Genomic DNA, 27,575 nt, shown 5'->3' on the forward strand with positions numbered 1-27,575 from the left:
ATTGCGTTCATGTTTGTACGAAATGCTTATTTGCATTTGATTATGTGATTAAATAAATTTCAGGCTGTATGAAGAACAACACAGCATGAACATTTGGAATTGGTTGCAGCCAGGTTGTGGTTTTGAGAGCTTCAAAGTTGAGAACCCATAGACCTTCAGAAGTGTGTCAATTTATTGGAGGAAGTATTAGAGGAGGTCCAGCCATGGTGGATTGGGAGTTGAAGGGAAGTGAGTGGTGATTGGGTTGTCTGCAAGTCCATCAAGGAGTGTGGTGCTGGAAGTGAAGCATGATGGGGTTGGGCTTGGAAAGTACTTTTCTATAACAGCCTGAACTCTTTTTTATCAATCTCTGAAATGATATTACAAATATCCAATCAACAAATAATTAATGTAAGAAATGTGTTTTATTGAAAGGAATATGCAACAGTTTTATACAACTCAAAAAATACATACTCCAAAAATTCCTTATCTTTTAAGTAACAGTAGTAGTACGTACTTTTTATTGCATTTTGCTGACATAAAACATTTAATTTCTCATTCTTATTAAAAACGATGCAATCACTTAATAAAAAAAGTGTTAGATAAAAAATAAAGCTACTTATTCAGGATGAATTTGTTGTTTAATTCAGTATATTTGTTCAGATCAGTAACTGTAGATGTTTTGCACATCCAAAAAACAGGTCTTCAACTAAACTATAATGTAGGCTGGGATATTTTGTAGAGAGGTTCACTTCCTCTTGGGGATTAGGTAGACTTGTTGGGGGAATGAGAAGCTTGTTTCTGCTCCTCCTGATATCTACGGGACTGGGAACTGTGAAAGCAGAGAAGAATAACATGAAGGAAAAAAAACATTTATTATGCATGTTAAAAAGACAATTGCACTTCCTGATTTGGCCCAGTTTTGAAGATGGCTCATTGAGTAATGATGGCGGCCATGACTGAAGCCAAACGAGAGTTGTCTTGGTGGTGTGGTTTGATGTGGGTATGTTATGTTTGGATATTGTACCCTGGCAGGTTATGTTTGTCCCTCCTGAGTCACCATAGCAACAGCATAGCCATTTCTTTAAAATGGCCAGAATTAATTTAAGATCAATCAAAAAAGTTGTAACTAATTTAGACGTTTTAGAGGTCTTAGTAGTGCAATTTGACATCGAGCTAAGGTCTTTGGTGCAGTATTTCTGAAGTTAAAACATGTGCATGAAAAACTGGTCAGTGCACTGCTTAGCATTCTTTCGAGTTGGGAAAGTCTGGCTGCGTGCTCAGGACTGATTTCTGAGAACAATAACATGTCTACAACTTCATAATCGGCAAGCAGTAAAACTATCATAGATAAAGCACAAGCTACACACTGTTTATCAGTACCTGAATCACTTAATAGCTAGCTAAGTTCCAACTGTTTGTCAATGAAGCTAGCAAGTAGTAGCGAGCAGGCACATTGAGCAGCCAGGCCACAATCAACTTATTAAGTCAATGGCAAATGGTGACTATACTTCAGTGCTGTTTAAAAAAAACAAAAACGTTTACACTATCTATTATAGGCCTGCTGACTTTTGAAGATAGGAAATTTCACTCCAAGCTATCTTGAATGTCAATGCTCCTCCCCTAGCCGGGTTAGCACCCCTACTTCCCACGGTTATGAATGCAACAGGTGGATTGATGTGAATATAATGTAGCCTATGGATCTGGGCTAATGCAAGTGGTGGGTTAAATCACTAGTAAGCCTAGTAGGCTGTATAGCCTGTTATCACATACTGTCATAAGCAGGGATGTAGTGCTGCCATAGCGGGAGGAAGAGGTGTCACTTTTTTCAGTTTGAGAATACACGGAGCTGCATGGTAAAATAATTGATGGAAAATTAATTCTGATAAATTCTAAATAAAATATATTTAGGCCTGATTTCCACTAAAATGCCGTGAAAATGATAGAACGCCAAACTAAATAAATATGTAGGCTATAGATGCCTATTGGTAGTTAGCCTAAATGGCAGTCTGGTGTCATAGACTGGATCTAACATAGTAAACATAAATCCCGGAGACTCAAATGAGTTTGATATGTTGCGTTTGCTATGGTTACATAAGACAGATGGTTACTTAAGGCAAAAACGAAAGTAGGGTGGTTGCTCGGGGTGGAAGGTGGTTGTATAAAAGGAACGTCTAGCAAACAAAAGTTTACGAGTTTGAATCTTATCATGGACAACTTTAGTATTTTAGCTAATTAACTTTTCAACTACTTATTACTTTTTTATCTACTTTGCAACTACTTAGCATGTTAGATAACCCTTTCCGTAACCTTAACCCTTTTAGCTAACCCTAACCTTAACCCTTTAAACTTAACCTTGCTTTCATATCGTCTGAGGTTCCCATAGATTGGAAAGCTGCCTCGGTCATCCCCCTCTTCAAAGGGGGAGACACTCTAGACCCAAACTGCTACAGACCTATATTTATCCTACCCTGCCTTTCTAAGGTCTTCGAAAGCCAAGTTAACAAACAGATCACCGACCATTTCGAATCCCACCATACCTTCTTTGCTATGCAATCTGGTTTCAGAGCTGGTCATGGGTGCAGCTCAGCTACGCTCAAGGTACTAAACGACATCATAACCACCATCGATAAGAGACATTACAGTGCAGCAGTATTCATCGACCTGGCCAAGGTTTTCGACTCTGTCAATCACCACATTCTTATCGGCAGACTCAACAGCCTTGGTTTCTCAAATGATTGCCTCGCCTGGTTCACCAACTACTTCTCTGATAGAGTTCAGTGTGTCAAATCGGAGGGCCTATTGTCCGGACCTCTGGCAGTCTCTATGGGGGTGCCACAGGGTTCAATTCTCGGGCCGACTCTCTTCTCTGTATACATCAATGATGTCGCTCTTGCTGCTGGTGATTCTCTGATCCACTTCTACTCATACGACACCATTCTGTATACCTCTGGCCCTTCTTTGGACACTGTGTTATCTATCCTCCATACGAGCTTCAATGCCATACAACTCTCCTTCCGTGGCCTCAAACTGCTCTTAAATGCAAGTAAAACTAAATATATGTTCTTCAACCGATCGCTGCCCACACCTGGCCGCCCATCCAGCATCACTACTCTGGACAGTTCTGACTTAGAATATGTGGACAACTACAAATACCTAGGTGTCTGGTTAGACTGTAAACTCTCCTTCCAGACTCACATTAAGCATCTCCAATCCAGAATTAAATCTAGAATTTGCTTCCTATTTTGCAACAAAGCATCCTTCACTCATGTTGACAAACATACCTTCGTAAAACTGACCATCCTACCGATCCTCGAGTTCGGTGATGTCATTTACAAAATAGCCTCCAACACTCTGCTCAGCAAACTGGATGCAGTCTATCACAGTGCCATCCATTTTGTCACCAAAGCCCCATATACTACCCACCACTGCGACCTGTACGCTCTCGTTGGCTGTCCCTCGCTTCACATTCCTTGCCAAACCCATTGGCTCCAGGTCATCTACAAGTCTCTGCAAGGTAAAGCCCCGCCTTATCTCAGCTCACTGGTCACCATAGCAGCACCCACCCGTAGCACGTGCTCCAGCAGGTATATCTCACTGGTCACCCCCAAAGCCAATTCTATCTTTGGCCGCCTTTCATTCCAGTTCTCTGCTGCCAATGACTGGAACGAACTGCAAAAATCACTGAAGCTGGAGACTCATATCTCACTCACTAGCTTTAAGCACCAGCTGCCAGAGCAGCTCACAGATCACTGCACCTGTACATAGCCCATCTGTAAATAGCCCATCTGTAAATAGCCCATCCAACTACCTCACCCTCTCTTATCCTACCTCATTTGCACATGCTGTATATAGACTTTTCTACTGTAGTATTGACTATGTTTGTGTATTCCATGTGTAAACTCTGTGTTGTTGTATGTGTCAAACTGCTTTGCTTTATCTACGGCCAGGTTGCAGTTGCAAATGAGAACTTGTTCTCAACTAGCCTACCTGGTTAAATAAAGGTGGGGGGGGAAAAATCATAACCCCCTAGCCTAGCTAACGTTAGCCAGCTAGCTCACTTTAGCCACCTAGCTAGAATTCATAACATATCGTACGTTTTTGAAAATTAATGAGCATCTCGAATTTATGCACAGAATAATACGAAATGCTCTGAGACCAGGTTGTAAATGGTGGTTTCTTCCATGTATTCTTTCTCTATGGCGGTGGCACAAATGAGGAACTGTAGGCGTGTGTGCAAAGACCAATCGATCGGAGGCTTGACCACTGTGTGGACCAAATCCAACGTAACAAGAACAACCACAGGCAGAAAACTCCACCAGGGGCTTGCTAAAACGTCTGTCATCAAAAGAGTCTTCTACAACGCACTTGAACTCGCCCTACTGTCCGAGTACTGTCCTTACACCAACGAGATCTAGGATCCAATTCACCGCGTGTCTGCCATGAAGTTCCTAAAACTCCACAGACCCCCTTGCGCAGTGGAACCCAGAACGATACAACTGCTGCCTTTCAGCACCACAATTCGAAGGCCGCTCAAATCGTTTAAAATAACCCTTAAAACCTTTTGTGACTAGGGGGCAGTATTTTCATTTTTGGAAAAATAACGTTCCCGTAGTAAACGGGATATTTTGTCAGGACAAGATGCTAGAATATGCATATAATTGACAGCTTAGGATAGAAAACACTCTAAAGTTTCCAAAACTGTAAAAATATTGTCTGTGAGTATAACATAACTGATATTGCAGGCGAAAGCCTGAGAAAAATCCAATTCGGAAGTGCCTCATGTTTTGAAAGCGCTGCGCTCCAATGCGTCCCTATTGGAAGTCACTAGAGTAAGACTAGTAGGCGAAGGCCTCATCACTTATTATTATTATTACTAGCAATACAAATATGATTACTTCTCATAATGGTGCTCGCTGCTCATTTAATAAAGTTAAATCAAAGCTGAATCAGATTCTGGCAAGATCACAATGATAAATTAGTGTTTTACATAACAGATCCAAATATAATAATAGCATATAAGCAGGGGCACAAATTTCACTGGGGACGGGGACATACGCCCCCCCCCCAAACACACACACATTCTGAAATTGCATTTTTATCCCCCCCAGTTTTATCATTGGAATGTGATATAAAACTAGGCAATGGTGTGGTTTACGAAAACACCTGTCATTTTTTATCTGAAGCTGCACATTCTTTCAGTTTTTCTCATGCAGCCAAAACTCAACGCGCCGCAGACTTTGATTGAAACAAAATAGGCCTACAAGAAATGATTATAGTTTGTTAACTTGTTGTTGAAATGACGTATGTTGCCCAGTGGATACCTTGTCTGGGACCTGCTGTTTCAACCTTTTCTCTCGCTCTTGCTCTCTCTTGCTCTCACGTGTATAGAAGAGGATGTTGGAGCATTTGTCAAATTATTTGATATCAGTTATTTTGCCATGAAGTCCCTCCAGTCCCCCTCCATATCAATCACTGATTGCAAATCTTCATAGTTTGTCACCAGATCTGATTAGCGGGGTGTCTGAGGACTCCAAATCCCCCCCCCCCCCCCCCCCCCTTATTGGAGACAACTTCTATAGAATGAACAATACAGTGGCAAATAGCTGTATATTGCTATAATGAAAATGTTTTGGGAACAGTTGACAATAGGTTTTCCTCCAAAAAACGATTGAATTACATAAATCTTCATAGTATGACACCAGAACCTGTTAACAGAGTGTCTGGGGATTTTAAATCACCCCCTTTATTGGCAACAGTTGTATATAATTAACAGTACAGTAGCAAATAGCTGTATAGTGCTATAACTTATTTAGTTTAAATGGTACAGAAGCAAACGTGTAGATCAATCAATCAATCAAATGTATTTTATAAAGCTCTTTAAAGTGTTTTACAGATACTCAGCCAAAACCCCCAAAAAAGCAAGCAATGCAGAAGCACAGTGGCTAAGAAAAACTCCCCAGAAGGCAGGAACCTAAGAACAGACCTAGAGAGGAGCCAGGCTTGGAGGGGTGGCAAAGTCCTCTTCTGGCTTTGCCGGGTGAAGATTTTATGAGCACATGTGGCCATTAAGGCAAGATCGTCAGTCAAGATGTTCAGAGATTACCAGTAAAGGCAAGTAATAACCATAAAAACGTTGTAGTGCTGATCATTGTCTCTGAATATACTGAAATTGTCTTTAAGGCCTTCGACTCCTCTTTCTATTCTGGTTAGAGGCAGTTTTTCGCTGTTCTATGAAGGGAGTAGTACACAGCGTTGTATGAGATCTTCAGTTTCATTGCAATTTCTTGCATGGAATAGCCTTCATTTCTCAGAACAAGAATAGACTGACAAGTTTCAGAAGAAAGCGCTTTGTTTCTGGCCATTTTGAGCCTGTAATCGAACCCACAAATGCTGATGCTCCAGATACTCAACTAAAGAAGGCCCGTTTTATTACTTCTGTAATCAGCACTACAGCTTTCAGCGGTGCTAACATCATTGCAAAATGTTTTTCTAATGATCAATTAACCTTTTAAAATGATAAACTTGGATTAGCTAACACAATGTGCCATTAGAACACAGGAGTGATGGTTGCTGATAATGGGCCTTTGTACGCCTATGGAGATATTCCATAAAAAATCATCCGTTTCCAGCTACAATAGTCATTTACAACATTAACAATGTCTACACTGTATTTATGATCAATTTGATGTTATTTTAATGGACAAAAAATGTGCTTTTCTTTCAAAAACAAGGACATTTCTAAGTGACCCCGAACTTTTGAACGGTAGTGTATGTGCTGTCTTTCCAATTGATGTAAACTTTTCAAACAAATATTCATTTGAAAGAATCTAAAGACTTTCACAGTGTAGGTCTGTTGTTTTAACAATGTAATAACAATTTCTAATGTTATAAGTGTCTTTAACATTCAGTAACAGTAATAATACGTTTATAGCAGTGTAACAGAACTGATCTACCAAGGCACAGATGCGTTTCAAGAGCATAAACTATTTTGTTACTGAATCCTCAGACCTCTGACTGGGAGCAGCATGGGGGACGGTGTCATCTAGCGGAATAGAAATTAAACTATTACTCAGATATTATTTAATGAAGATTACTGAACTTCCAATCATTAATTCCTTTTCAACTAATTCATATTTAGCATTGTTTTTTTTAATACACATTTTGATGTCCCCTGATTTACATAATGTTAATTACCTTTTTGAACATTTACTGAGGGCATATTTAATTTAATTTACCCACCTTGGCAGAGCGCCTATTTACAAATAACCACCAGAACTCAACAATAAGCCTCAATAGCTCTAAAATAGCATGAAAAGTAGAGGGTAGGATTAGAGCAACAGAACGCATCTTAAAGCATCAATCAGCAGTAGAAACAACAGCAAAGTGGCTTCCCCGCACCTGGTTCAGTAAAAAGCTGAGGTATGGGACTGGAGAAATTGTATCATTCAAATTCATAGACAGAGCTATGGATGCAAGGATTGACCATCAATGATATCAATGTTATAGTTTTAACCATGTTTTGAGGCTATATTTTCTTTGTTTACATTTTCTTTGTTTACTAACATTGGATTAAAAAAAAGCTTAAATTTTGGGTTCTGATGGGGTAAGACATTTGAACTAAACTTATGAGTTATTTTCTTCTAGCCTTTTAAAACAGGCAAAATATACTACGATTTGTGAACTTGTGTTCAAGTAGAGGGAGTAATTTTATTTTGAAGCTTTTTGCATGATGTCGCTGATTTCACGGAGCTGTTCTAAGGGGCAGTTGACTTTTAAAGAGTCAAGTGAAAATTTCACTGTGAACTCAAATGTAATGTGAAAATGTTGCCTTCCTTGCAATGTCTGTGTATGACCAGCAGAGGGAAACTGCTACTCTTAATCTCGAGAGAACCATTACAGCAATGCACTCCATATGACTCACATTTACACCCTAAAGATATGAGTATATTTGTTGGGCCCCCATCCTACACACATTGGTCATTGTAAGGCAGGAGCGGACTGGGACCAGAAATTGGCTATGGCATTTCTAACATACCAGCCCATTTTTCCCTTGAGGCACCCACACTGGACCATTTTCTCCCCTCAAGGCCTCCACACCAGACCATTTTTTCCCCTTGAGGCCTGTGTTATTAGCCAGATAATTATAATTTCACCCCCCCAAAAAACTAGTTAGACAGGCCCATTGGGCAAAACATTCGCACAAAATGCCAGATGGCCAGCCTGTTGTAAGGTGGAGACTTGTAGGGAGGTGGCTATCTGAGTCAGTTTTTGTAATTCTCATAATAGTGTTTTATATCAACTATCTATTTAATAGAAAGTTTAATTATCCCTATATCGATTATGTTACTTCAACTATACTACAGCTGTCCCTGTAAAATAACACACCCTGATCTGTTGCACCTGTCTTTGAGATTGTCTCCACCCCCCTCCAGGTGTCGCCCATCTTCCCCATTATCCCCTGTGTATTTATACCTGTGTTCTCTGTTTGTCTGTTGCCAGTTCATCTTGTTTGTCAAGTCAACCAGCGTTTTCGTTCTCTGCGCCTGCTTTTCCCAGCCTGTCTTTTTCTCTCCCTCCTGGTTTTGACCCTTGCCTGTCCTGACTCTGAGCCCGCCTGCCTGACCACTCTGCCTGCCCCTGAGCCTGCCTGCCGACCTGTACCTTTGCCCCACCTCTGGATTATTGACCTTTGCCTGCCTGCCGTCCAGTACCGTTGCCCCACCTCTGGTTTACTGACCCCTGCCAGCCTTGACCTGTCTATTGCCTGCACCTGTTGGATTATTAACCTGTTGTTAATTCAACGCTGTCTGCATCTGGGTTTTACCTTCATACCTGGTACACTGGATAGGTGCAGTGAAATGTGTATGTGCCAATAAAACATATAAATACTGGATATAAAGGTCTATGGCTGAAAACCCTATTCACTCTGACAGGGTATTGACCCATAAATTCAGTTTAATACTTCCTGTTGTGCTCTGCTGTGATTCGATCTGCCACTCAAAGACTATTTATTCCTAGAGTGTGTTCAGCTGGGATGACACAGGAGCTACTTTGGGAGATAATGGTAAATGCAGTAGTTATAGTATTATGAGTGTATGTTTGGATTGTGTACTAGGGGTGCTCTGATTCAAACTGATGAGAAATTGCATGATACATACCATCTGCTAGTCCAGACTTCTCTTTCCTCGATAGATTACTGTGGGAAAGAATATATTTGAGAAATGTTAGAGAAGTGAATACATTTTGCACTGATTTCCCCTCCATTTTATCCCACAAAATACCATAGGCTTGAGTCTATGAAAACTAGGCTACAGATCATTTAGGAAAAAAAACATACCCATTCCAACATTGCTTCCCGAGCAGGAAACTGAAATCAGACAAGAATATGTTAATCAATCAATCAATCAAATGTATTTGTAAAGCCCTTTTTACATCAGCTGATGTCACAAAGTGCTGTACAGAAGCCCAGCCTAAAACCCCAAACAGCAAGCAATGCAGGTGTAGAAGCACGGTGGCTAGGAAAAACTCCCTAGAAAGGCCAAAACCTAGGAAGAAACCTGGAGAAGATAATAATCTGGTATATGCCAATGACTTTGTAAAACCATGCTATACAAACAAAGCAAAATGAACTTGACTGAAATGTAATTTCCTTTTAGATTATGTATTTAGATCTTTCAAGTGTTATTGTGGTATTGAGTAGCCTACCTGAGTACATCCTCTGGGGGCAGAACTGGACCATGGCTCCGTCCTGGGTGAGAGGGGCCACCACTACGTTGTAGACGTCCCCACACATGATCTCCGGCACTTCACAGGTGTTACCCCCGGGGGGAGGGGTGCAGGTGTAGTTGGACTGGCTACCAACCATCTTGGCTGTGTAGTTATGGAGACCGCCAGTGGAACGCCAGTATACACGCAGTGTGTTGTTGGCCATCCTGTACAGCTTCACGCCCGATGGACAACAAGCACCTGGGAGGGAAAGATAGTTCAGTAAGGCACTAGAGTGGCAACTGTGCAGGGCGCAATGGTATGTGGATGTTAAAATGTACTTGGCTATGATCAAACTCTGACACTCTTCTGTAACTTAATGCTATAGAAATGAATTGTGTGTAATTCACCTAGAGTGTAATTCACCTAGAGTCAGTAATTCACCTAGAACGTTTTCCATTTTTCGATTCCACTGACTCAGTGGTCCCATTGTTGCTATGATAGGTGCTTCTGTCTTTCACTAATTGGATGAGAAGCTGGGATATATTAGTCTATCTATCTGTTACTCACTGGATGAGAAGCCATGATAGGTGCACTCAGACATGTGTCCAGTGCGGCTGATGGCCTCCATGCTGACGGTGTAGTTTGTTCCGCAGGTGATGCATCCCATCAGGCAGTGGGTGTCCAGGGTGTGGCAGCGGGCGGTGCCTTTCGGTGAGGTCAGAGAGGTCATGTAGGTGTGTGTGCCTCTCGCCATCGACCAGGTGACATTTGTCATGGCCTGAGTCACCTGTTCAACGTTAAAGGTTGCCGGGCAACAGGGTGCTAGAGGGCGAATGGAAAGCACAATTGTGAGAAATGTGTACTTCTTTTTTTTATCTATCTGCAGATAGCTGAATGAACAACTTCATAAAATGTTCACCACAACATCACCAGTAACAAGTGATACCAGTAGTCCAAACGAATTAACCAAAACCTTTCCCTTTCTCCATATAGTTTCCATGGTTCCCTACCTGTTTCCAGTGGAATACTGTAGCTGGGAAAACTGTCGCCCACGGTGGTGGTTGCTATGGCGCTGACCTCATAGACCTTGCCACAGGGCAGGTCAAGTATCTCACAGGACGTTCCTCTGGAAGTGCAGGTGTTTCTGTTGTCCTGGGCCACTACGCTCACTTTGTAGGTGGTACCTGCTCTGTTGGGAGTACTAAAGCTGACATTGACACTGGTGGTGTTGATCTGGGTCACATTCAGGATCTCTGGCATACAGGGAGCTGAGAAAGAGAAAGTGAAGGAGAGAGGAAGTGGCATGGGGAGGGTTAGCGTCACAGTGATCTTTTACCTGCGGGTGTAATGACACACATCATGTTTTCCCATTCATCCAAATAAACTGGTGATATGATTAGTTAGCAGACACTTTTCTATGTGGCAATTTTTCTTAAAGATGTTTGTGTTACCTGTCTCCTTAGTGTGTGATCTGCAGGTGTGGTTGCACCCTCTAATCTCATTACAGGGGATCACCACCACACTGTAGGGGCTGTTACAGGTGAGGTCGGAGAGAGCGCACACTGGTGCCGTGTCGTTACACAGGATGACCTCTGACCCTTCCACCGCCCGCGTCTCGTACACCTCAGCCCCGCGCACTGCTGACCACATGATCTCCAGGGTGCCGGGGGAGGCCAGGGAGATGAATACATCCTCGGGACAACAGGGTACTGGGGACGGACAGAGAGAGAGAGAGGGAGAGAGTAAGAAAGAGAGAGAGAGACATTGAATATATTTATTTCAGTATTTATATCATTGTCAATATGAACTGACGTGGGCTATCTGAAGAACATCTATCAGCATTCATATTTATTTAGATCCCCCATTCAATGAGCTGATTATTAACTTATTTTTAAATTTTTTAAATAGCTTGATTTCAGAGGCACATTACAGTGCCTTGCGAAAGTATTCGGCCCCCTTGAACTTTGCGACCTTTTGCCACATTTCAGGCTTCAAACATAAAGATATAAAACTGTCTTTTTTTGTGAAGAATCAACAACAAGTGGGACACAATCATGAAGTGGAACGACATTTATTGGATATTTCAAACTTTTTTAACAAATCAAAAACTGAAAAATTGGGCGTGCAAAATTATTCAGCCCCTTTACTTTCAGTGCAGCAAACTCTCTCCAGAAGTTCAGTGAGGATCTCTGAATGATCCAATGTTGACCTAAATGACTAATGATGATAAAAACAATCCACCTGTGTGTAATCAAGTCTCCGTATAAATGCACCTGCACTGTGATAGTCTCAGAGGTCCGTTAAAAGCGCAGAGAGCATCATGAAGAACAAGGAACACACCAGGCAGGTCCGAGATACTGTTGTGAAGAAGTTTAAAGCCGGATTTGGATACAAAAATATTTCCCAAGCTTTAAACATCCCAAGGAGCACTGTGCAAGCGATAATATTGAAATGGAAGGAGTATCAGACCACTGCAAATCTACCAAGACCTGGCCGTCCCTCTAAACTTTCAGCTCATACAAGGAGAAGACAGAGATGCAGCCAAGAGGCCCATGATCACTCTGGATGAACTGCAGAGATCTACAGCTGAGGTGGGAGACTCTGTCCATAGGACAACAATCAGTCGTATATTGCACAAATCTGGCCTTTATGGAAGAGTGGCAAGAAGAAAGCCATTTCTTAAAGATATCCATAAAAAGTGTCGTTCAAAGTTTGCCACAAGCCACCTGTGAGACACACCAAACATGTGGAAGAAGGTGCTCTGGTCAGATGAAACCAAAATTGAACTTTTTGGCAACAATGCAAAACGTTATGTTTGGCGTAAAAGCAACACAGCTCATCACCCTGAACACACCATACCCACTGTCAAACATGGTGGTGGCAGCATCATGGTTTGGGCCTGCTTTTCTTCAGCAGGGACAGGGAAGATGGTTAAAATTGATGGGAAGATGGATGGAGCCAAATACAGGACCATTCTGGAAGAAAACCTGATGGAGTCTGCAAAAGACCTGAGACTGGGACGGAGATTTGTCTTCCAACAAGACAATGATCCAAGACATAAAGCAAAATCTACAATGGAATGGTTCAAAAATAAACATATCCAGGTGTTAGAATGGCCAAGTCAAAGTCCAGACCTGAATCCAATCGAGAATCTGTGGAAAGAACTGAAAACTGCTGTTCACAAATGCTCTCCATCCAACCTCACTGAGCTCGAGCTGTTTTGCAAGGAGGAATGGGAAAAAATGTCAGTCTCTCGATGTGCAAAGCTGATAGAGACATACCCCAAGCGACTTACAGCTGTAATCGCAGCAAAAGGTGGCGCTACAAAGTATTAACTTAAGGGGGCTGAATAATTTTGCACGCCCAATTTTTCAGTTTTTGATTTGTTAAAAAGGTTTGAAATATCCAATAAATGTCGTTCCACTTCATGATTGTGTCCCACTTGTTGTTGATTCTTCACAAAAAAATACAGTTTTATATCTTTATGTTTGAAGCCTGAAATGTGGCAAAAGGTCGCAAAGTTCAAGGGGGCCGAATACTTTCGCAAGGCACTGTATGTGTGCTGGGTCTCTGGCACACCGCTAGACTGTAGAGCTAAAGCTTCTACTTACAGGTGGTGTAGTTGAGCACGGGGCCCGGTGGGCTGGATCCAGCCAGGCTGAAGGCGAACACAGTCATCAGGTAGGTGTATCCACACTGGCAGTGATAGTTACAGCTGGTGGAGCTGGTGTTGCACCTCTCCTCCTGACCATCATCCCTCTTGATGAAGGCCACGTAGGTGTCGGTGTAGGGAATGGCGTCCCACAACACAGAGCAATTACCTGCCTTGGTCTCCTCCACACGCAGAGGCTCTGGTGGGCAGGGGACTGAAGGGAAACACGCGGCAGGGTGTGCAGTTATTAGATGTTCATCATATGGTTATTACATGTCTGTAATAGTGGCTAAAGGTTGAGTTATTTATGTTACTTTCAATGAATTCCTGTGTTGTTAGTACCTTACATATGCATCTCATGCATTGATGAAATAGTAGAATGATCTCAAGTGTATCAATATGCTGTGCTTTACATAGCAGGTTTGTGTCTTCTATTACTAGATGTCACAAACCTGCCATATAACAAACAATCGATTTGTTTGCTTGATTGATTGACTGATTGATTGATATGTCTACGCACAGGTGATGAACTCCTCAGGAGCAGAAGGGATGCTGGGTCCTCCCTCGTTGATGGCTGTCACTGTGACGGTGTGTCTCTGGCCACACCCCACGGGGGCCAGTGTGCAGGCGCCGGTGGTAGAGGTACAGTTCAGCCCCTCTGAGCTGAAGGCCAGGTACTCCCCTGCCCCCTGAGATGGAGCCCAGGACACCGACAGACCGGCCTCAGAGCCCACCATCCTCACCTCCAACTCAGTGAGCACAGGGATGCATGGACCTGGAGGGAGGAGAGAGAAACAACATGAGCACACACACAATTAGGTACAGACCTAGACGAATCCTAAACGTGCTTACAAATATACTGCACAAATTGGCGCTCTTGCTTGCCATTTGCTCCACCTTATCCCTATCAGGTCTCGAAAAGGCCTCATTAACTGAAAGTTAAATAAAGCTAGATCAGGTACATTTTCTGAAGAAAATGAAACAGGGCAGTGTAACACTGAAGAGTGTACTTGCTAACCAAAAATCCCCTCTCTTCCTTACGTGTGATCTGGCAGACGGTGAAGTCGTCTCCCTGTCTTTTCTCGGGGTCCCAGGCGTTGCCCTTGATGCAATAGGTTGTCCCAGCCTCCAGGCCAGAGAAGGTCACGCTGGTGTCAGTGGTGTTGAGCTTCACCCTGCTGTCTGAGCCCTCCATGATGATGCTAATGGTGTACAGGAAAACGTGGTCCACAGGCTCCCACCCCACCACAATGGTGTCATTGCTGGGAGAGGTGGAGTTGAGCTTGGGCGCAGCAACCACTTTAGGAGAGAGTCAGCAATGAGACATGTTATGTAGAGTGTGTATTTGTTTGTCTGTGTTGGGGGTGTTCATGGTTTGCCTTTTAATTGTGTGATATCATTCAGAAAGCTCTAAAGTGTATTTTCTGTTCTGTGGGATCACTTTACAATGTATTTCTACATGACTGAGATTTGAGACGATTAACATTCTCTCCCTCTCCTCTGCCTTCTAAAGAAGGTCAAACCACAACACAATAGGATGAAACTGCTGGTGGCTTGTTTTGGTACATGAAGATATCCGATAGGCTGACTAACTCAGGTCCTATTCCCAGGGTAACCAACGCAGTGTTCTCAGTTGTCAACCCAGTTAGGTTTATTCTTTGTGTATGGAGAGGGGTCAGATATAATTACAGCGGATACCTCCCTCCTCAGGGCAGCAAGATCATCTCACTAATAGAGGAAAGTACCGGATTTGCAATACCTCATCTGAAATCAAGTTTTTAAGGTCAGGTATGTAGCTACAATCCTCTTCCTGGCTTTGGCTCATTTACGTCAGCAAAGAGATCGAGTGACTTATGGTGGGGGCACTGGAGATAAAGGTTGTTACTGTTTTCCCTATCAATGACTAATTTCTTTATACCAGGCTTTCATACTCTTGTGTTTTTTTTTCTTTCCCCCAACAGACGGTGAATGTGAATGTGAGATACAAGGGACAATACCTGTCTTTGCTACCACAGGGAGGGAAGGCTGGCTCCTGCCTCCGCTGTTGATGGACATGACACTGAGAGTGTAGTCGGTGTAGGCCTGAAGGTTGAGCACGGTCCCAGGGGAAGAGGGCACCTCGGTTTCGTAGAAGAAGGACATGTCGGCGGTCTCGGCACGCAGGATGTAGGAAGTGGCACCGGACACCTGAGTGAACTCCACGGTCATGCTCTCACTCTGTTTTGATGTTGCCATGTTGATGGTGGGCACCTCAGAAGCTACAGAAGGAGAAAAAAACAAGAAGAGGGAATTGTTGAAACTCACGTAAGGAGATACCCACATGAAAATGTAAAGATTGTAACCAGTTACACCACAATAATCATACCTGGTTTTATTTTTCACTATAAGCCCACTGTTATAATACACTTTATATTTCTTATGAGAGGTTGTACCTTAACATTGCTCTAAAGACACATTTTATATATTCCCTTATAGCTCTGATGAGAGAGAAAAACAGAACTGGCCCTGGAGCGGTGATTAATGACAGAATGTTACGAGATCACAACATAATGTATAGCCTATTGTTTCACCATCATCTCCTTAGGGTCACATAGTAGACACTGATTTTACCGGTGGTCTCTTCTACTTCAGCCTGGCTCAAAACATTCAGGCTGTTATCCATGGCCTCAGCCCTGATGATGTACATGTTGTTGGGGATTAGAGAGTTGATGGAGCCCATCACAGAGTTGGCACCGAACTGGGCGAAGGCTGAGGCATCCAGGGAGTTCTTGGAGGTTGCTGTGATCTTGTAGGAACTGGCTCCTGAGCATCTGCTCCACTGCACTGTCATACTCTTAGATGTTACGGTGAATATCGACACTGTGATTTCTATATGAGGTGAGAGATAGAATCACTGTCAAATGCTGGGTTCATGTCTGGATCAAATTAGAAAATATTATAGCACTACTATTGCATACATGTATTATAATTACATGATCATTCTAGTGTAATAATCAGGATTCTTTTAATCCACTTTCATCCGACCATCATTTTCTGCAGTTGAAAAAACTGTTTAGGAATTGTATTGTGGAATTGAATTGGAATTGAATTGTATTGCGACAAAAATATAAATGTTTTACCTGATGAAGCTGAACTCTGGAAGTAAAAACAGAAAAGGAAGTAAAAAATATATATAATACTTTTAAGGGAATGTAAAACAAATTATATTACACAATGTTCATACCATGAGAAGTTTTATGAAATTCAAGCAATCACTTTCCTGGAATGAATGTTCCCTACTCAAGGTTAATCTTACAGTACACCTGATGACAGGTATGCCAGTCAATAAGGCAGTGTTCCCTCTAGATAGCTCATTCCTTTTCCTCCAACAGACTATTCATGTTCTTCTGATGTTATTGCAATAGTAATGTATTTGAAATATATGCTATGTCCTACACAAATAGCACAGGTATAAAGCTTCACAGTAAAAAAAAAGAAGTAATCCTTCTTACCTGAGAGCCTATGCCTATCAAGGCGAAAATCACCATCCAATGAATAAATCCCATTCTGTTTTTTTCTTCTTGATGTTATCCTTTTCTGTTGTTTCTTGCACTCCAGGGCTTCTCTTGATTAGTTGAAAGGAGCTATTTGAGAATTGCTTCACGTTCTACGTTTATCCTTTCTTTAACACATTTCTGGTCTGTGTTGACTGAAATACCTATATGTGACCCCGCCCACTGCAGCCAATCATTGGCAGGGCCAGAACAGCTACCTGCAGGCAGGGTTGTGTTCAGTTTGCTCCAACTTTTGCTACGTTTGTATTGAATGACACATTTCCCCCGAAACGGTGCACGGGTATGTTTCTGTTTGCTCCCGTTTGGTGGGTGTGGTGAGGTGTGGCCTGATCAATATGGGTGTGACCATATGGGTATGACATTGTCTCACATTTATTTTAGACTAACATTAGTTTTCAGCAGCCAATCATTGGCAGGGCTAGAATTTGTATAAACCTTGCTGTCTGTCTCTCTGATATTTGCAACATTGTTTCAATATTAAAATTTGATTTGATGTATCCAAATAAATGTTACAAGAAAACAGCATAAACAATTAAAAATGCAGCTACTGTTGTTATTCTGGCTGCACTGTTTGACGTGACTAAGTTAGCCATAGTTGGCGAGCTAGCAAGCAAGGGATAAGAACATTGCCAGCCAGTTTGGCAATAAAAAAATTGATTGATTTCGAACAAAACAACAAGACTGAACTACTGGTTTGTGTCTCTGGCAAACGGATAGAAAACGAACGACCACCCGACTTGGGTAGCAACCCTAAATTTGTGTCGGGACTGTTTCTTGTGAAAGGATGAAATAGTATGAATAAATGCATCCACATTTTTTTTTAAATTAAAATATGTAAATCATTATTTTAATATGTTGGTAACCCATTGTATAAAAGTAATAATGCCATTTAAGTCAGTGTTTGGAAAATACAGTAAATTGGCATGGGTGTTGTTAGGCCCGAGATGAAGTCGAGGGCTGGCAAAACGTGCCACTATATCCTCCAAAGACCGGCTTCTCTGGCATTATCACTTAATTATGAGTGCGATATCTCATGTGGGGATTCGCTAGGATCACCTACTCTCGGAATAACCTTTCAATAGCATTTGTTGGAGACAAAACAGGTAGAATGGTGAATTAGGTTGTCCCACACATCCTTTAATAGGAGGTATTTTCCCGCCTTCTGGTTATTCTCAAGCATCCTTCTCTTCCTCATGCTCTTGTGAGCAGGGGAATACGGTGAGATATCTCACCCCTAATATCAGTGAAACTGGGGTTATGCAAGTAACCTTAAGTTGTCCTTCAATTATTTGTTTTGATATCTCACATATGGGGATATGGCCAACTCCCATATCGCAAAGACATGCTCTACAAAGCAGTGTTAATTTCATCAACAACAATAGTGGGAAAAATATTAGTTAAACACCTATTTTTCTGTGGCAATTGAGAAGACTATAACTGACTATGTAGACCCAGAAAAAACTAAAAACAAAAATAATTTTTCATTTCAGTTGACTAAAATGAGACGAGAGGAAATTACCTCTGTGACAAAAATCTGACCAGAGAGTTTTTGGACAAGAGTTGAGAGCTTTTCAGTGATAAGCACAATGAAATATTATCAGTACAGATGCGCAGCTCTGTTCAGCAGTGGGAAGGACATGCCACACCCGGCACACACAGCCTACATCAGCTGTTGAGTTGCGGGGAAGCAAGCGATGAGTGTAGGCAGACAGGCAGACAGGTGCCACCTCCGCCTCCAACTATACACATTGTGCAGGTGACTCTCTTGCTTCCCCGTAGCTACACTGTTAGCCATTTTTGCAATTTTATCAGTAGCTTACTGTATTAACCAACTGTATAAACTGAACACAGTAGATTGCACAGTAAAATATAAAAAAAACACTGCAAGACTGCAAGACCTTTCTGTAATTTCAACAGTAAAACACTGTAAACTACTGTAAATGTGTTTTACAGTATTAATTATGGTGCATTGTGGGAAAATGTTGTGGGTGGGGAAAGAGTCTCTGCCCCATTAAAATATTTTAAGGCGTGCCTTGTAAAAGGCTATATTTGTCAAGTACCCCTGACTGCAGTGGCCAGGCTCAATGTGGATGGAATCAAACATTTGATTCCATCCAAAACGTTAGACTTTTTTTTTGTCCATCTGAGGTCGTTTGCGCAAGGCACACGTTGAATACAAAAGGTATTTCATTTTTGAAGATCGTAAGAAATATTATAAGTGAAGTGGTAACAGCAGATGTGTTGTAACACTTTTTGCTTCATGCTATATTTGAGACAAGCTACTGATATTGTTGCAGTGAACAACAGACTTGTTATGTATGTCATGTACTGTTAAAATTTTATTTATAAATGTTATAACGTTCTAATTATATTATTTAATTGAGCACATATAAACATACAGTTACTACCTATCCTGATTTATAATGCTATTTACTTTCCTCATGAGAATGGACACAGACTATACCATATAGACATACTGACAAGCTGAATGTGCTTTGTACATTAAGTTATACCGGCTCCAGTAAAGAGATCAGAGACTCGGGTGACTTCTACAAGTGATTTTAAGGATGCAAATGAAACTTCCGGCATGGGAAAGTTCTGCAGGAGAGCTAGGCACCACCATTGCCTAATTTGCTGCATGTTTTCCTTTGAAAAGGAAAATCACACAATCGGATGGGTATCCCAAAATGATGAGAATTTCATAATATATTACATACCTCAGTGAATAAATCAGGAATATATTTCAGGATGTAGAAGACATCGCCCCCCCCCCCAAGAAGTCACAGCATGTCACAGCATGTCACATCAGCATCCAGCTCTGCTGGAGTTTGACTTATGAATTGTGTACGTAGTGTAAAAACTGTAGGAAATAGGTCCCAAAAAGTGTCAAGAATAATAAACAAGAAAAAGTATGAGCAATAACAGTCGTGTGCTTTGCGTGCTGCAAGCACAGAAATAAGAATCACTTTTCATATGTTAAAACAGAAAATAGGACTAATATAATATACTGAATAGCCAGCATCTTACCGTCACAACAAACACCCCACAGTTGTTTGTGAAACCTTGCTTTGGTAGGCCCTGTGGTGTGAACAAGGTACCATATTCAATAAAGGAATGACAATCAAGACTTTTGGTACAGTTCAGTGGAATCATTTAAAGGAATATCTAACCTGAACATCATCCACACCAAAAATCCTCAAAGGTCCAGGGGACAAGATCCGAGCACTGTTTCTGTGAACAGTGTATGTGAAGTAAAGGAAAAGTACAATTCAACAGCTTTTTATTCTCCAGCGTGCATACCAGGTTTGAACACAGTTGGAACTGAATTAGCCCAAGTATGTTTCACAACATGTAGGGATGTTGCTGGACCAGAAAATGTATTTTCGACTGCAAACACACCATTTCTCACATCAATGCACTCACATGTCAAAGATCTTTCATTGGACACTGTTTCAAAGCAATGTGTATGCTTTCTTCGTAAATGTGTTTTGAAGTTTTTCTTATTTAACTTCAGTTTGCAGTGTGGACAAATTACAATGACTTTTCTTGACTTGCCATGTATGTTGGGACCAGGTGATTTCATTATTGTATATACTATGTGTAGGCTGTGTAGACTCGCTATGTGTAACTAAGGGAATGGCATCAACGATACACATTTAGAGTCAGCCAAACACAACAAGGCAGACATTGAAGAAACACAGAAAATCAACGCTCAAATCGATTGCATAACTGTACTTGTAAACCTAGGCTTATTGCTCAAGTAGGCAAATTTGTCCAAATAAGATTCCCTCATTGTGAGCAATTAGCTAGCTCACGTGCAAATCGGTGCTAATTAACACTATGCTAACATCGGTACGGTATTTGGTCATATAAAAATATACCACTGCACTGGTATAACATGAATATTACAAAGTACATTACGCATAATGACAGTCTCAGTTACTTCCATGGTTTATATTTTTATCCATGTAGGTTAGGTTTGATTAAGATTTGCTTTCGTTGACGTTGATACCTTCGACGTTTACCTCAACTTGGGTGACCTTAAAGGAGCCGGGAAGGGTTCGGGTTATATGCGTTTGACTCCGCCCACATTGAGCCCGGCCCGCCGTTTGACTCCGCCCACATTGAGCCCAGCCCCGACGTTTTACTCCGCCCACATTGAGCCCAGCCCCGAACTGCACACTGCAGTCAGGGGCTTCTCATATTTTTTGTACCCTTGAGTGAGAATGCTGTGCCCTCACAAAATATGATATTATAGTGTATTTCAGAAATTCTACAAACCTCTACAGTGACTTACTGGCCAATTGCTGCCAGTCATTTACTGTAATTCAGAATACATTTTGGAGCGCCAAAAACCTTTTGAACATTAGTGGGTGTGTGGTATTGGTTCTCACTCATTAACATATTTTGAGGCGTGTCTTGTAAGAGGTTATATATGTTGCTGCGGTAAGGGAGATTGCTGTACAGATGTAAGTGATACTTGAGTGTTTCCCCAACAAATACATTTATATTTATAGGGGACACATCAAAGTGGCAGGAAATCTCAAACCTTTAATGTTTGAGTGGCTAGCCATATCCTTTTGATCTGTTTTGCCCTGTAGTCACTGTCATTTTAGAAGCCTTTGTTAAGGCCTAAAATGCAAGCGATATAAAACCACCAAATATAAGTTGGTATGCTGTAATATATCATTAAAGTGGAACTAACAGCGTTTAAACTACTTTGCAGATATGAAATAAACAGATAATTATATCAATAAAAAAAATCTAATTCACAGTTTATGCTGCAAAACCAACTTTATAAGAGGTTTTAGAAAAATGTTATATTTGGCTCAACATTCCATGACATACACTAAGGCATTGTTGGCTGAATAGATGGATGCAGTTCAATGCATGATTAATATAATTCACCAATACTTTTCTTAGTAGTCCAAAAAATATTGCTATCAGGTTGTAAATCACAGTTGGCCTGGTACATTGTTTGCTGTCTCTATTCGGGATGCACTGTTTCAGTTTCAATGACTCAATATGTTCGACAAAAACGGACGATTGTAACTAAGGCTGGGAATATCAATACAATCAAACTAGCAAGGGCAATGGTCACAAGTCAGTCATAACTTTGCTAATATGCTAGTGTACATATTTATGGATCAAGCTAGCTGCTAGGAGGACATCATGTCATTGGGTGAGTGACTGACTTTTTCCCCTCGTATTGTTTTTCAGTGGCAACACAGCTAGAGATGCACGTGTCATTTGGTTTGGTGGCAAGAAATGTGAATCACTTTGCTAGCTATGCTAAATGACTGTTATCCAGTTAGCATATCTCTTGTGTTTTAAAATTCACTCTGGCTAGCTATCTACTCTGATTTCAGAGCACTCTTGTTTGAGTGTGCCAGAGTGCAGAATAACTGATGAATTTACAAAGGCACAAGACTCGCTGAATATGACTGGTGTCAGTAAATGTACGCAAAAAAGTAATAATTATTGTTAGAGTTCTGGTATCTGGATAAATATGACAATGAGTCACCGATTGTATACTATGTATTTTTTATTAGCTAAGCAATAAATGGCAAATGCAACTTTCGTATATACGGGCTCACTGTAATACCACGCAGGGCAGAACAGGGAACTGGCAGGATGTACGTAAACAGTGTTCTTATACTGTGATAGACGTAGTTCCAACCCGTCTGTTGGCCTATCCCAGTAGAGGCTGAGCGTGGTTTAGACTTGCTCAGCCTATCGCAGGCGCTCAGGCTGGTTTCCGCCTCTTGGCGCTTCTTGGAGTCCTCCCTCCGTCGATGTATAGATTCTTACTGTTCTGGTATCACAGCCTAGTTATAACAGTTGCTCAGTTCCTGCTATTGTGTTGTTCAGTATTTGTCCATCTCAGTTAAACCTCGTGATGACCACCCCTCCCTATACCACAACTTTGTAAGATACAGCAAGTCACACCATGTGCTCAATATTGTCACATACAAACACAAGGACAAAGCATCTGCTGGGCTGTTATCTACAGTTTTGCAACATGCAGGTCACACCATGTTACTCAGTTCTTGTCACACACACAAACAGGCAAGTAGATGTAGCAAGCAGTTGTTTAATCTCAAGGAGATGCTCAAGTGCACAAATGCAGATACTTCACACAGCCAACATCAGATAATATTTAATCATATATATATATATATATATATATATATATATATATGGTAATGGCTATGATGTAAAACACAGAAACCCACATTAGTCAGGAATGCTCTATAAAACACGTGTATAGGCTAACCAACTCTGCTAGGGCGAGTAAAAGGATAATTGAGGTGTTCTCTCATTTGTGTCTGGAAGTAGCTAGCAAGCTAGTCAACTTCAGCCAGTTAGCTTGGTTGCTTGATTGGGACAACACATGCATTATTAGCAGGCAAAACCGCATTGTTGCTTAAGGGCTTGTAAGTAAGCATTCCACTCTAAGGTTGTATTCGGTGCCTGTGATAAATAACATTTTATTTTATTTAAAGCTGCAAATCAAATTGCATTTGTCACATACGCCGAATACAACAGGTGTTGACCTAACAGTGAAATGCTTACTTACAAGCCCTTAATTAACCGACAATGCTTTAAGAAGTTAAGATTTTTTTTTTAAATAAGTGTTAATAAGTAGAACATAGAAAATAAAAGTAACAGATAATTAAACAGCAGCGGTAAAATAACAAGCGAGGCTGTATACAAGGGGTACCGGTACATAGGGGGTACCGGTACTCTTAATTAACTCAATGTGTGAGGGCACTGGTTAGTCGAGGTAATTGAGGTAATATGTACATGTAGGTAGAGTTAAAGTGACTATGCATAGATTATAAAAAGAGAGTGGCAGCAGCGTAAACGAGGGGTCTGGGTAGCCATTTGATTAGCTGTTCAGTCTTATGGCTTGGGGGTAGAAGCTGTTAAGACACTTTTTGGACCTAGATTTGGCGCTCCGGTACCGCTTGCCGTGCGGTAGCAGAGAGAACAGTCTATGACTATGGTGGCTGGAGTCTTTGACAATTTCTAGGGCCTTCCTCTGACACCGCCTGGTGTAGAGGTCCTGGATGGCAGGAAGCTTGGCCAGTGATGCACTGGGCCGTACGCACTACCCTCTGTAGTGCCTTGCGGTTGGAGGCAGAGCAGTTGCCTTACCAGGCAGTGATGCAACCAGTCAGGATGCTCTCGATGGTGCAGCTGTAGAACCTTTTGAGGATCTCAGGACCCATGCCAAATCTTTTCAGTCTCCTGGGGTGGATAGGCTCTGTTATGCCCTCTTCATGACTGTCTTAGTGTGTGTGAACCATGATAGTTTGTTGGTGATGTGGACACCAAGGAACTTGAAGCTCTCAACCTGTTAAACTACAACCCCGTCGATGAGAATGAGGGCGTGCTCGGGCCTCCTTTTCCTGTAGTCCACAATCAACTCTGAGGGGGAGGTTGTTGTCCTGGCACCACATGGCCAGGTCTCTGACCTCCCCCTATAGGCTGTCTCATCGTTGTCGGTGATCAGGCCTACCACCGTTGTGTCATCACCTGATTTGATGATGGTGCTGGAGTTGTGCCTGGCCATGCAGTCATGAGTGAACAGGGAGTACAGGAGGGGACTGAGCACGCACCCCTGAGGGGCACCCATGTTGAGGATCAGCATGGCGAATGTGTTGTTCCCTACCCTTACTACCTGTGGGCGGCCTGTCAGGAAGTCCAGGATCCAGTTATAGAGGGAGGTGTTTAGTGGTGAAACATAAGATATTACAGTTTTTAATGCCCCGTTGGTAGGATATACGTGCTCGTAGTTCATCTATTTTATTATCGATTGATTGTACATTGGCTAAAAGGACTGATGGTAAAGGTAGATTGCCCTCTCGGCGACAGATCCTTACAAGGCACCCGGATCGGCGTCCACGATAACTCTGTCTTTTCCTCCTGCGAATGACGGGGATGAGGGCCTTTTCGGGTGTCTGGTGTAAATCCTTCTCGTCCGACTCGTTGAAGAGGGGTGTGTTATTGATGGAGTTTGATGCGCCATGAGTTTGTGCTCATGGCGCATCAGAACATAACAGAACATAAAAACATTGTGGTTATTTATACATATAGAACATAATTAATTAGAGACTGGGTTAGCGAATCGTACTTGCAACCACGAATCTCAATGTATGACCATGAAATTCTAAGAACAATCTTAGGTAGTTCTGTCATCATTATAATCCCAATTAAAGTTGTGCTGTTGCAACTGCTTGTACACACACAGTCCAGTTCAAAGTGAATGATAGCAGGCCCTTGTGGCAAATACAGTACAGAGTGTGTTCTTAGTGCCAGCATCATTTTGTGTTGGTAAATGGAAAGCTTCGAAAAATATAGATAAACTCTCTTGGTAAATAGCATTGTCTACAGCCCTCAAACTCAACTCTAGACCTCAAAGCCAGTTCCGCTGAATGTAATTGTTCCCCTATAATCAGGGACTGATTTAGACCTGGGACACCAGGTGTGTGCAATTATTTACCAGGTAGAACAGAAAACCAGCAGGCTCCGGACCTCGTAGGGTCTACAGGAAAAGGAGGCCCGAGCACACCCTCATTCTCAGCTGATCATAGGGTATTCTAACTCAGGCGAGCAGAACCATAATATTTGAGATCGCGCACTAGCTGCTGTTAACAGAGACAACCCCCCCCCCCTCCCGAGTTTAACCAACGCTTCCTTTCAGTCCTGCCGATTGTATAGAAGAACCAGCTCGGTTTATGTTTTCCACGTCCTTGTTCATCCATGTCTCGGAGAAACATAGGATATTATAGTTCTTCAAATCACGTTGACAGGATAGTCTTGAACGGAGGTCGTTCAGTTTATTCTCCAGTGATTGCACATTCGCCAATAGAATGGAGGGTGGAGGCGGTTTATTCACTCGCCGACGTAGTCTCGTCAGGTATCCCGCACGCCGGTCTCTATAACGCCGCCTCTTCCTTTTTGAGTGTCAGGGTTTTGGGCCTGGTCTGAGCAGAATGTCCTTCGCCGCCGACTCACTGAAGTAGAAAGTCTCGTAGAAAGGATTGCGGAAATGTGTGGACAAAAGTTAAGATCTCTTATGCAACTGTTTGGACTAATGATTGCACCCCTTGACAGACAGCTAGGTCAGTGTATAGCCTTGGTCAGCATTGGTCAGTGCACTGTCAAGAAATATACAAATATAATGCACTTGAGTGTAGGGTACCTTTTCCAATATGTATATATTTTTTATGGCCTGAGAAATAGTATCTTTCATTGATTGTTTTGCCAGTTGGATCGTTTGTGGGATGGGGCAGCTCTGACAGTCAATAATGTAGCCTATGGATTGGCAAGTAGAAAGTAATAAATACTAAAGTTAAGCTATCTGCCATTCATCTTTCAACTAGGAATAAAGGAAACGATCATTGAGGATTGCAAGAAGTCAGAAATATGGAAGGTAATGGGACTGGACCTGTTTATTTTGACACAACACTCACTATTGCATTCTTGAATGCATTGACTGCATTCCTTCACCGTTCCATCACTTAGACCATGTTAATTGGGTTACGTGCAGTATTCCCGACTGCACACTACCCAGTCATTGTTTTGATACACTGCTGCGTGGGAATGCATTGTATGCTCTGTTTATGATGGACATCTCTCTTGTCTAATGTGAAACATTCAACACAGTGTCTTAATCAAAAGGTGGGAATCACCAGTATGTCACACTAATGGGTATTATACTTTTCATTTGTTTTTTTTATTTTACTAGGCAAATCAGTTAAGAACAAATTCTTATTTTCAATGACGGCCTAGGGTTAACTGCCTGTACCTTGTCAGCTCTGGGTTTGAACTTGCAATCTTGCGGTTACTAGTCCACCGCTCTAACCACTAGGCTACCCTGCCGCCCCAAATAGATGTCATAGATGTCTACTGTTTGGCCTTACTTGCGACCGTTGCGGATTGTAACTATGATTTCAGGACAACAATATGACAGCAATTGTGGTGGTGCACAATCTGTGGTTGACTTCGCTTGTAATTGGAGAATTACATTGCAAGTGGACGCACCTCAAAGTGATGCTTCTGTTTCATGTAGAAGGGATGTGAAAATATTAGATCCCTGTAAGGCTGTCTGTTTTGTTACATCAATCAATCAATCAAATTTATTTTATATAGCCCTTCGTACATCAGCTGATATCTCAAGGTGCTGTACAGAAACCCAGCCTAAAACCCCAAACAGCAAGCAATGCAGGTGAAGAAGCACGGTGGCTAGGAAAAACTCCCAGAAAGGCCAAAACCTAGGAAGAAACCTAGAGAGGAACCAGGCTATGTGGGGTGGCCAGTCCTCTTCTGGCTGTGCCGGGTGGAGATTATAACAAAACATGGTCAAGATGTTCAAATGTTCATAAATGACCAGCATGGTCGAATAATAATAAGGCAGAATAGTTGAAACTGGAGCAGCAGCACAGTCAGGTGGACTGGGGACAGCAAGGAGTCATCATGTCATGCAAGATGGATATAAGAATGTGTCCCCACAACAGCATAAGCAAGACTGACATATCATTAGCATATAACTTCTTATGTACTCAATTAGTACAAATAACCAAAGGCTACTTAGAATATGTTTAAAACAGTTGAAACTGGTGTCATTGATATCCGCACCATGAACTGAAATTAAACTGTATTTTCTCTTA

General features: G+C 41.8%; 1 protein-coding gene and 1 long non-coding RNA gene across 2 annotated transcripts; one reads left to right on the forward strand and one right to left on the reverse strand.

The window, feature by feature from the left end:
* Positions 1–385: 385 nt before the first annotated feature.
* LOC110521784 (fibronectin type III domain-containing protein 7-like) lies at positions 386–16,987 on the reverse strand. The gene is made up of 14 exons (XM_021599646.3): positions 16,834–16,987; positions 16,462–16,477; positions 15,953–16,210; positions 15,340–15,600; positions 14,384–14,641; positions 13,863–14,117; positions 13,302–13,556; positions 11,142–11,399; positions 10,701–10,958; positions 10,258–10,512; positions 9,688–9,948; positions 9,320–9,349; positions 9,141–9,178; positions 386–811 (listed from the first exon to the last, which is right to left on the reverse strand). The coding sequence occupies exons 1-13, from the start codon at positions 16,885–16,887 to the stop codon at positions 9,147–9,149; spliced, it is 2,451 nt and encodes an 816-aa protein (XP_021455321.3). The 5' UTR covers positions 16,888–16,987; the 3' UTR covers positions 386–811; positions 9,141–9,146.
* On the forward strand, positions 13,865–16,898 carry LOC118945805 (uncharacterized). Its single transcript, XR_016495246.1, has 3 exons — positions 13,865–14,953; positions 15,053–15,130; positions 15,304–16,898. It is a non-coding gene; the product is annotated as an uncharacterized LOC118945805 (long non-coding RNA).
* Positions 16,988–27,575: the final 10,588 nt, after the last annotated feature.

This window comes from Oncorhynchus mykiss, chromosome 4 (assembly GCF_057628025.1).
Source record: "Oncorhynchus mykiss isolate SJ-2025 chromosome 4, ASM5762802v1, whole genome shotgun sequence".
In the NCBI taxonomy this organism is placed as follows: domain Eukaryota; kingdom Metazoa; phylum Chordata; class Actinopteri; order Salmoniformes; family Salmonidae; genus Oncorhynchus; species Oncorhynchus mykiss.

Coding starts and splice junctions, on each gene's coding strand:
- LOC110521784 (XM_021599646.3), bottom strand. CDS start 16,887: ATGGGATTTATTCATTGGATGGTGATTTTCGCCTTGATAGGCATAGGC. Junction 10,959..11,141: donor ATCACACACTAAGGAGACAG/GTAACACAAACA, acceptor TCTCTTTCTCAG/CTCCCTGTATGCCAGAGATC. Junction 10,513..10,700: donor CAGTATTCCACTGGAAACAG/GTAGGGAACCAT, acceptor TTCGCCCTCTAG/CACCCTGTTGCCCGGCAACC.